We start from the raw sequence: 9,756 nt of genomic DNA on the forward strand, positions 1-9,756 counted from the left end.
TATTTACAGTGATTAACAACTGGACGTAGATTCTGTTGAATCGAACCAGTATAAAAATACTTGTGTGATTTTTCTATTCCCTACACTTATTTCATTTTACGCATATTAACTGTTTGATAAATTTTCTGAAAGAAAATTGATTTTCTAAGACGGACCAATTTATTTAAAAAAAAGTGACCGAACACGCTTATACGCTACTCTCAGTTTTATTCCGCTGCGCTTTACTCTTCAAACCATACCTCGCTGGTACCAACAGTCTTCGCATTCAATCCGCATGCCGAAGGGCGCAATGTTCTAGTCCGGCTTCATCCCAGGAATGAGAGGTCCATGTTGACTGACGGTGCGACATTCTGGTCTAGCTCCCCTCGATTTCAATCTTCCAATTTAGAGATTTCTTGAAATCCTAGTTACTTTCCCAAATTTGTCCAAACAGAACCAACAAAAAGGGTGCCTGATTGATCCTTCCCCTTCCTTGGTAGATCTCCATGGCCACCTCCATGGTCTCACCCTTGTTCCGTTGACGTCACCGGCAAATGCATAGCCTGTAGGTGTTGCAACATCCACACAACAAACCAGGGCAGCAGTGGGCCATCTTTTCGGCTTTTATTTCTCCCATTAGACTCATGGAATTATTATTTCCCTCATTAGACCTGAATACTGTGTGCATAGAGAGAAATCAGAAATTTTCCCAGTATAAGACTACTTTTGTTTTTTTATCTCCCTTTCTCAAATTTTATTTATCCAACTAAACTTAAACATTGTTACATATAGAAACTATTTCCTAGGCAAACGAAAATGGAGTATGATTTTGTGTTGTTATTAAACTTTTCCGATCAGTTTCCAAAAATTAAGGATGGGTTGGAGATCAGAGAAGGGGGCTGGTGTTGTGGGGGTTTGGAAGAGGAGTGAGAGGCATAGGCGGAGTCGATCTTGGCCCAGAGTGCGGCGTCGTCGTCGACCACCAAAGGGTAGGTTAATAGTGATGACATCTTTGAGTGTTAGGGTTTTGAATTGTACAAAGATGGAAAACGGGTTTGGGATAAATATTCTCTGTGAGTTTCATATTTGGAAAGTTGGAATGGAAAGGAAAAAGGTGAAAAACATTTTTTGATATCTGAAATGGGAAATATTTTGAACAGTGGAAGGTAAGACACCCGAGGCTAAACAGGAATTGGAGTCGAAGAAAGAGGAAACGTTTTGCATTTTAATTTTAACTTATAAATTTTAAATATAAAAATGAAGCAACGCCAGGTAGATTACCAACGTCTGCCACGTTTCAAGGACTTCGCCCTATCACCAATCCACATATCAATTTTTTTAACGCTGTCTAGCCAACTTAACGACAAGTCCTCAATTGATTCAAATTTACAAAATTAAGGACCAAATCGAGAGGTTTAGAAATATGGAGACCAAATTAAGACAATCGTGCATAAATAGGGATATAAAAATGATTAAACCTATATTAATCTGAGATGCTGACATCATTACGTTTACATGTCATGTGACACAATTTTAAGGTAATAAGGAAATTTTTTTAAAAATAATAAAAAGATTCAAATAAATGTTAATTTGATATGTGATATTGATTTTAACATGACTTATAGTGTATTACCATAAAATATCAAATTGTATCAATTTTTTAGACAATTAAATTGATAATGAAAAAAAAAACTCGAAAATCAACTTGACATTTTAGGATAAAACAAAGATCAAATAAACAATAATTGTAGTTTATTTGATGTTTATCTATTTTAATATATTTGTTAATATCTATTATTAATTTAATTTTATAGATATAATTAATTATTAATTGTTTATTTTTTATAATTTTTTTTGTATGTTAAATTAAAAAACAAAAACTTTAACAATTTGAAGTAATTAATGTTTTATTGCATGATGCTATAGAAAGATACACACAGTAATTGTAGATTTTTTTTTTATGTGTCAATAATTTAAATTGAGAAATGAAATTTCTTTACAAGTTTATAAAATAAACAAACTTTTAAATGTAATTAGTACATTTGAATACATTTATTTCTTTAAATAGAAAAAAATCGATTCAACTTTTAAAAATAATTAAAAGTATTAAAAAAGTTAAATATTTAACAAATTTAAAATATGACTACATAATAGTATATTTTTTGTTTTAAAAAAATATAAATTTCATTTATATAACAAAACTAGGGTAAGAGACCATTCATCATAAATATGACATATTTCATTTTAAGTACAATAAATAAAAATACTAAGAATAATCTAGTGAAAAAAATAATTTTGTTGATTTTGTTTTAAATCAATTAATAGTTAGTTAAAATGATTAGCACATGTTTAATAATTAGTAATTAACATATGTTTTAATAAAAAGATTATTAATGTTAATGTTCAATGAAGTTTACAATAATCTCAATTCTACTGATGAAAAGGTTAATTGAAGGATATTTTCATTTAAAAGTTAATTCTTATTTCAATTAACATAAACATCTGTGACCATTAGTAAAGATCAAATACATGTCTAATCACCTCAATCATTAGTCAAGTTAAAATAAAACTAACCAAATTAATTATTTTATACTAAAAATACTTTTTTATTCTTAAAAACAAAATGTGTCGTATATTGTATTGATTATTTACCCTATAATTTGAGGCTTAACGAGTTGACCACCAACTTTTTTTTAAATAAAAATGAATATAAAAATATTTTAAAAAGTATTTTTAGTATATTATATTACTTGCAGATGATATATAATAATACCGTAACTTAAATAATTAACTCTTATAAATTAAGTTTATAAGTTTCAATAATTATTTTATTTTATTCACTTACAAGCCACTAAATAATCAATTAAGTGTGAGCATGAAAGAGAATATGTGCTAATAATTTAATTGTTTACAAAATTAATTTTCAAATAGATTATAATGATAAATTATGAAATTTTCAAGATTTTTTTGTTAATATTTAAAAAGTTTACAAAATTAATATCTAAATATATTATAATAAAAATAAATTTTTGAAAATTTCAAGATTTTTTTTTTATAAATATTAAAGAAAACTATAATAGTATTGAAAAATGAAGAGTAAAAAAGAATGTTCGTAATGTGTGTTTGTTGAGCCCAACATGAAAAAAAGCCCAGCCCATGAAAAACCTAAAACCCTATTCGTGTCACATATATATAGAGGGATACTTAGGTGTGAGAAGCCATAGTGAGAGAGCGAGAGAGAGATGTCGAAGAGAGGGCGCGGAGGATCGGCAGGGAACAAGTTCCGCATGTCGCTGGGTCTGCCAGTGGCGGCGACGGTGAACTGTGCCGACAATACTGGGGCGAAGAACCTCTACATCATCTCCGTGAAAGGGATCAAAGGTCGTTTGAATCGTCTTCCTTCGGCATGCGTAGGCGACATGGTCATGGCCACCGTGAAGAAAGGGAAGCCCGATCTCAGGAAGAAGGTATTGCCAGCTGTCATTGTTCGCCAGCGCAAGCCCTGGCGCCGAAAGGATGGCGTTTACATGTATTTTGAAGGTACCTTCATTCCAATCATTCTCCCTATTTCACCTGGTTTCGTTTGTTTCTTATAATCTATTTTGTTATGTGTTGCTTCTGCGTTTATACTACGATGAGTGCCCCTTTTTTCGATTGGGCTTTCGCACTGGGAAGCATATAGATGTGGAATTGCCAGTTTTAAACAGCATGATGTATTCTTTTTCTTTGCATTGTGTTACCTGTCTTCTGGTAAATCCTTTCGTTTAACTATAAATTTCTGCGACGTTTATTTTATGATGTGTAGTGAGTTCTTAGATATAGTGAAGGTTTGTATGCACTCATTGTGGTTTTCCCCTTGCTTTGACTTTTTTAATTTGAGTTTTAAGATTTATTGGAATCTCATTCATTGTTCAGCTTAGTTTCTTACTTTATGTGTTTAAATGGGTGATGTATGCTTATGCAATCTTCATTTTATGCTTTTGCAGACAATGCCGGTGTTATTGTCAATCCCAAGGGAGAAATGAAAGGTATAGTTTTATCGTTTTATGTTGCGTTTGCATGATAACAAAATACACTTCATGTTAGGCTGTTTTGAGCATGCAGCCACGGTTATTAGGTTTATAAAGAAAGAAAAAGCAAGATAGAATAGTTTGTGTTTGACATTCAACTTATTATAGTTTTCTTGTTTGCAATTGATCTTTGTTGATGTTTGAACTTGTAGTAAATTTGGTTCACTCTTTGAAATTCTAGGTTCTGCTATCACTGGTCCTATAGGAAAGGAGTGTGCTGATCTGTGGCCAAGGATTGCTAGTGCAGCCAATGCAATCGTTTGAGTGGGAATTCTTAAGTGAACTGTTTTTTCCTCCGCGTACAACTTAAATTTGCCTAAGATTTTGTTTTATCTTGAAATTGAATTGGAAATGATACAGTTTTATTATCAAATCGTAACTTGTCAGACAGAAACCTTTGGAAGAGAAGAGACTAATTAGTAGTTGAAAATTTTGTTTTTGTTTCTCGGTTTACTTTTAACGTGTTAATATGTTATGCTTTATATGTGTGAGGTGCTTCGTTTCATCATTGTGTTGACTTAGTATTTGTTGCGGAACTAAATATGATTAATATTTAATTAGATGTAAAACACACTGAGAAATTTGTCTGCCAATGTCAAATTTCTGGAACAGCTCAACCTTGAGGGTGAAAAGGGATTTGTACTATAGAAGAAGACTGAATAGGTAGTCTACGACTATTGTGATAGTTTAAGTACATGTAATGTATTTATACTTATATTTGAGATAAGAAGATAGAAAGTTTGAGGTTCGTTATTATTCAACCGAGCAGTTTGAGGGATGTTTTTTAGGTTGTAGTAAATGTCACTTAAATATTTTGAAACTGGGTTTACTTGTTTAATAGGTTAAGCCTGCTATGCGTTTGATAAAATTTATTAGAAAATTCAAAGCTCAAACATGAATGTGTTATAAATGGCACTTTTTACTATCTATAACTCTTTTAAGATGTCTTTTAGATATTTAACAGTCAGCAATACATAGCTTTAACTTACATTAAAAGAAGTCCTCATTTAGTTTAAGCCTATTAAAATTTCTTAGGCATGGGGTTGTATGGGTTACGTGTAGGTTTAACACTTTATGTTTTTTCTATGTTGTCGTTTCTTTTAATTGATATTTGGAAAACTTTAAGTTTTTTCTATTGGTTATTTGTTTGTTATAATAATATTAATTAATGTATTTTCTATCATAATATAATAAGTTGTAGTATCAGTAATTAGTTTAATTAAACTAATAATGTTTATCATATTTAAATATTCCGGTTGTTTTCGTTAATTATGTTTTAATAGTAGGGTTTAATAAACCTCATTTAAATCTGATATTTGTTATTAGAAGTGCGAATCAGTATTATTTTTATTTATAATACCTTAAAAAAATTAATCATTTCGTTCCTTTTTGTAATAAATTTTTAAAAAAATGTGAAATTTATTAAAATCTCTATTCTGATTCAATAAGCTATTTTTCATAATTTTCGCATTGATTGTTGTTTTGAATTCTCATCTTGTTCGTCTATCTTTTAAACATTAGCGTTATATCGTTAATTTAATACCAACTGCAATGATTTCTTTAATAAAAGTTTATTTCATTTAAGTAGTGGTAAAAAAATGTTTCTACATAGTAAAGCTAACTTTGTTTAAAAATTTTTAATTTCTATAAGGTTGAAACTTAATAAACCTTGTATCAATTCAGAATTTGAATGTGACTTTGGGTGGTAAGAAAATTTATATTAAATTTATTTAGTAATTTTTACTTTTATATTTAACTTTTTACTTTGATTTGGTTGCTATATTTCTTTTAATTGAGTTTCTAGTTTAGAAATATTAAATGAAAAACTCAATTGATATAAATTTAATAGAAGGAATCAAAATAAAAATTAAAATGAAATCAAATTTAAATGAGAGCAATATTATTAAGTATTTTTTTAAGAAACGTGAAATGGAATTAATAAGACTGAATTATTTAATCCAAACTTACTGAAGTGTGCATTACAATAATTAGATGTTGCGGCGTTAGTTTTGAAATAGTTTTTAGCCGTGCTTTTCTTAAAATAAATTACTTTAAAGGGAAAGATTTCGGAACTAATGTAAAAATAACAAAATGATAATTACTAATGAGATTTAAATCCTAAAAGAACAAAGTGAGAATTTTAAATATAAAAAATCATAGCAACATTTAACTTGTGACGTTGCAATCAGAAAAGAATACTATTAAATTCTATTTTTCATTGGTATTTTTGTTTATGAAACATGTATTTTATACTAATGTGTTATAAATAAATACTTACGAATATATAAATTTTATCAGTTAAAAGTTATATAATAAATAAGTATATGTAAAGTTATTGAACTAAAAGTTATTAGATAATATAATAATTGGAAGTTATACATTTGATCTCCCTTTATTTCATTTGTATTGTATTGAATATGTTAAAAAATATTGTGAATCAATAATTTTCTTTTCCAATGTGAGAACTTTAGTTTGCCGTTACTTTTTCTCTTGTTTGGGCCTTTTGCCCTCCTTAAAATCAAAAAAAGAAAAAAAAAAGAAACTATGAATTTTTTTTTATGTATTTCCACCACTTTCTCCCAGCACTTTAGATAGTGCTATCAGAACTATGTTGCCCTCTTCACTATCGCAAGTGTTCCTCTACCTTCTTACTATTTTCATTTATTTTAAAAATATTTTACATTTTTTGACTATTTTCTTTTGTTCCAAAAATACTCTACACCTCCTACTATTCTCAACAATCTTTCCCTTTCTCTTTCTACATTAATGATGACTCAGATTTGAACTTGTGATATATTGCAAAATATAAAATTGAGAGGAAACTTCAATATTAGTGTTTCTACAACTTTTATTTTATAAACTTAAAAGTTAGATGCAAATACAAAATAATAAACATAATAATATATTATTATTATTATTATTATTATTATTATATACTAACTTTATAATGACAAAAGAACTAAATAAATTCTAAATCTTTAACAAATAACTTTTCTTTTATATTTTAAGTATTTAATAATATTTTTATATTATTTATCTAATAAATTAAATACTTTATTCAAGTTATTTGAGTCAAACATGTTGGTAACTTAAAACATAATATAATGTTAAAAATTATAGATATTAAATATAAAAAAAAAAAACACATAGATATAAACATTTTTCTAGAAGTTTAGAACAAAATTTACCATTTATTAAGTAATTTGAAGAAGAAGAAAAATATATTGAACAACGAAAATAACATTGAATCAAACATAACATTGAATCAAACATATTTAAGAGAATATATTACAAGTTCGGGTGGTGGAGGGAGCAACACCCCTCATTTATTAATGAGCTGAAAAAATTCGAACCCGGTCCAATCTACCACGAGTTGGTGGGTTAAATGGGTTGGCTCACAGACTCACTTAATTACAAGTTCTTTTTTTCTAAATCTAAAAAGAATTACAATTTTTTTGTTATTCAATTTTAAAGAATTTTACTCTAAAATAATTTTAAACTCCAAAGGCAATTCAAAATAAAAAATTAACATACAACTCAAATGTAATCTAACAATAAACCCAAAAAGCAAATGAATAAGTTTATAATATTGATAATTTTTGCGTCACTTATCCATTTATAAAATTAAAGTCTTGAATGAATAAATTTATAATATTTCGCTCTATTGAAACATCTTTTTCTTTATTCCCATTTACAGCAATAAACAAATGTTAACTAATAATATTGAAACACAAAATAATAAATAATTAAATTAAGCTAGGTGGATTGATGAACCAACCCAGTTCACCACGGATTCAACCCGGGTAAGCCGGGTTCTAAGTGAGTCGGGTTGAAAATTGACCCGTATAAAAAAATTTCATTTTTTCAAACCCAACCCAGCCTGATCACGTGGTGGGCTAGGTTGGCCCTTGGGTTCTAACCCATTTTGACAGCACTAATCTTAGGGATGATAACGGGTCGGTTTGGGCACAAATGTTGTCTATCTGCAACTCGACCCGAAAAGAAAACTCCACCCGCTACCTGCAAGAATATCCGTTTAAAACATATCCGCTGGTATTTTAAAATCTACGAATACCAGTGAATACCCACGAATATCCGCACGTATTTAAAAAAATATATTTTTATAAATTATTAAAATAAAATTTAAATAAAATTATAAAAATATGTAAAATATTATAAATTAAAATTTAATTTAAATTAAATTTTACCTTATAAAATATAAATATATTTTAATTTTAATTAAATTTAACTTAATAAAATATAAATTATATTTTTATTTTTGCAGGTAAAGAATATCTGCGAGTACTGATAATATAATACGCGTACCCAACCCGTTTATAAGCTGGTATTAAAATACTCACTTCCCCCATTCCGCAGGTAGTAAATATCTGCGAGTACCAATTATTCATCGTGGATTTTATCCACGGATACCTGGAGGCGCAAATTGTTTTGTCATCCATATTGCACCTCCACATTCCTTAAATATCTTGAGTGAAAAATTAAATGAAGGTAATTAAATTTGATATACTGTACACCAAATTTCTATATGCTTGATTTATTACTTGGTATATAACTACATCCCCTCAGCCACTCTAGTTAATTTTCTCTAATTTGCTTAGTCCACTTTTGTTCAATTTTCGAATGATTTTGTGGTCCTGGTGGTCCTCAAGCAAGGTTATTGTAGGTGGTCCCAATGGTAGTATGGTGGTTACAGTGACAAATGTTGCATCGAAGATTAGTTGCTTGTTTCTCTTAGGTGCATATATACACAAATTGAGGTTTTCAAAGAATTTCAAAATTCTTTAAAGAATTTTGAAATTTCGATGAAGCCTTCAACGAATTTTGAATATCGTTGAACAATTTTGAATATCATTGAACAATTTTGAAATTCGTTGAAGCTTTCAACAAATTTCAAAATCCATTGAAACCCTCTAACTAATTTTTTATTATTTTATTTGTTTAATTATATTAGAATAAGATATTTATTAATTTTACTTTATATAAATTTGATAAATTTATAATAAATTTTGTTGTTTACTTATAACTTTTATTATGTGAATTTTTATTGTTTAATAATTATTTATATTTTTTATTAAAGTTTTATATTTTATTTAAGGTTTAATACATCATTTGGTCCCTTCTTTTGGGACTTTTGTTCAAAATGATCCCACCTTCGGAAAAAAATCACTTAGGTCCCATATTTCATTAAAAGTTGTTCAAAATGGTCCCTTTGGCAGACGACGTTAAATTCTTAACGGTGCAGATGCTAGCGTGACAAACTTTTATCCATCTGTTTTAAACTTATATGACGTGACATTCTGAAAAAATTTTAATGTTTTAAAATTGAGGATTAAAATGAAATGAAAAAATTAGGGTAATTAAAAAACCCCTAACCCTGATAACGCCATTTTTGTCGCAATTGGAGAGAATGCCATTGTTGTTCATTTTTGGTGATTCCTGCTAACGCCATTGGTGATTGATTGAAGGTGGTAGTTCAACATCGCACGGAGGTGAGGTAAGGGGTACTATCTAAGCCTATTGTTGCTGTTGTTTATGTTTTTTTTTGGGTTAGGGTTTAATTTGATGTTTTGTTAAGAATAAATATTTTTATCGTTTTACTCTGATTTTGGGTAGTATAAAAAGTTGTTTATTTGCTGTTGTAATGCGTTGTATTGTGTGTTAAATATGATTTTTGTTGTGGACTTTT

At 28.5% G+C, this 9,756-nt stretch overlaps 1 protein-coding gene across 1 annotated transcript; it reads left to right on the top strand.

Moving 5' to 3' along the window:
* The first annotated feature begins 3,188 nt into the window (after positions 1-3,188).
* On the top strand, positions 3,189-4,531 carry LOC106770917 (60S ribosomal protein L23). Its single transcript, XM_014656766.2, has 3 exons — positions 3,189-3,519; positions 3,966-4,007; positions 4,231-4,531. The coding sequence occupies exons 1-3, from the start codon at positions 3,222-3,224 to the stop codon at positions 4,311-4,313; spliced, it is 423 nt and encodes a 140-aa protein (XP_014512252.1). The 5' UTR covers positions 3,189-3,221; the 3' UTR covers positions 4,314-4,531.
* Positions 4,532-9,756: the final 5,225 nt, after the last annotated feature.

Source organism: Vigna radiata, chromosome 8, assembly GCF_000741045.1.
Source record: "Vigna radiata var. radiata cultivar VC1973A chromosome 8, Vradiata_ver6, whole genome shotgun sequence".
In the NCBI taxonomy this organism is placed as follows: Eukaryota; Viridiplantae; Streptophyta; class Magnoliopsida; order Fabales; family Fabaceae; genus Vigna; species Vigna radiata.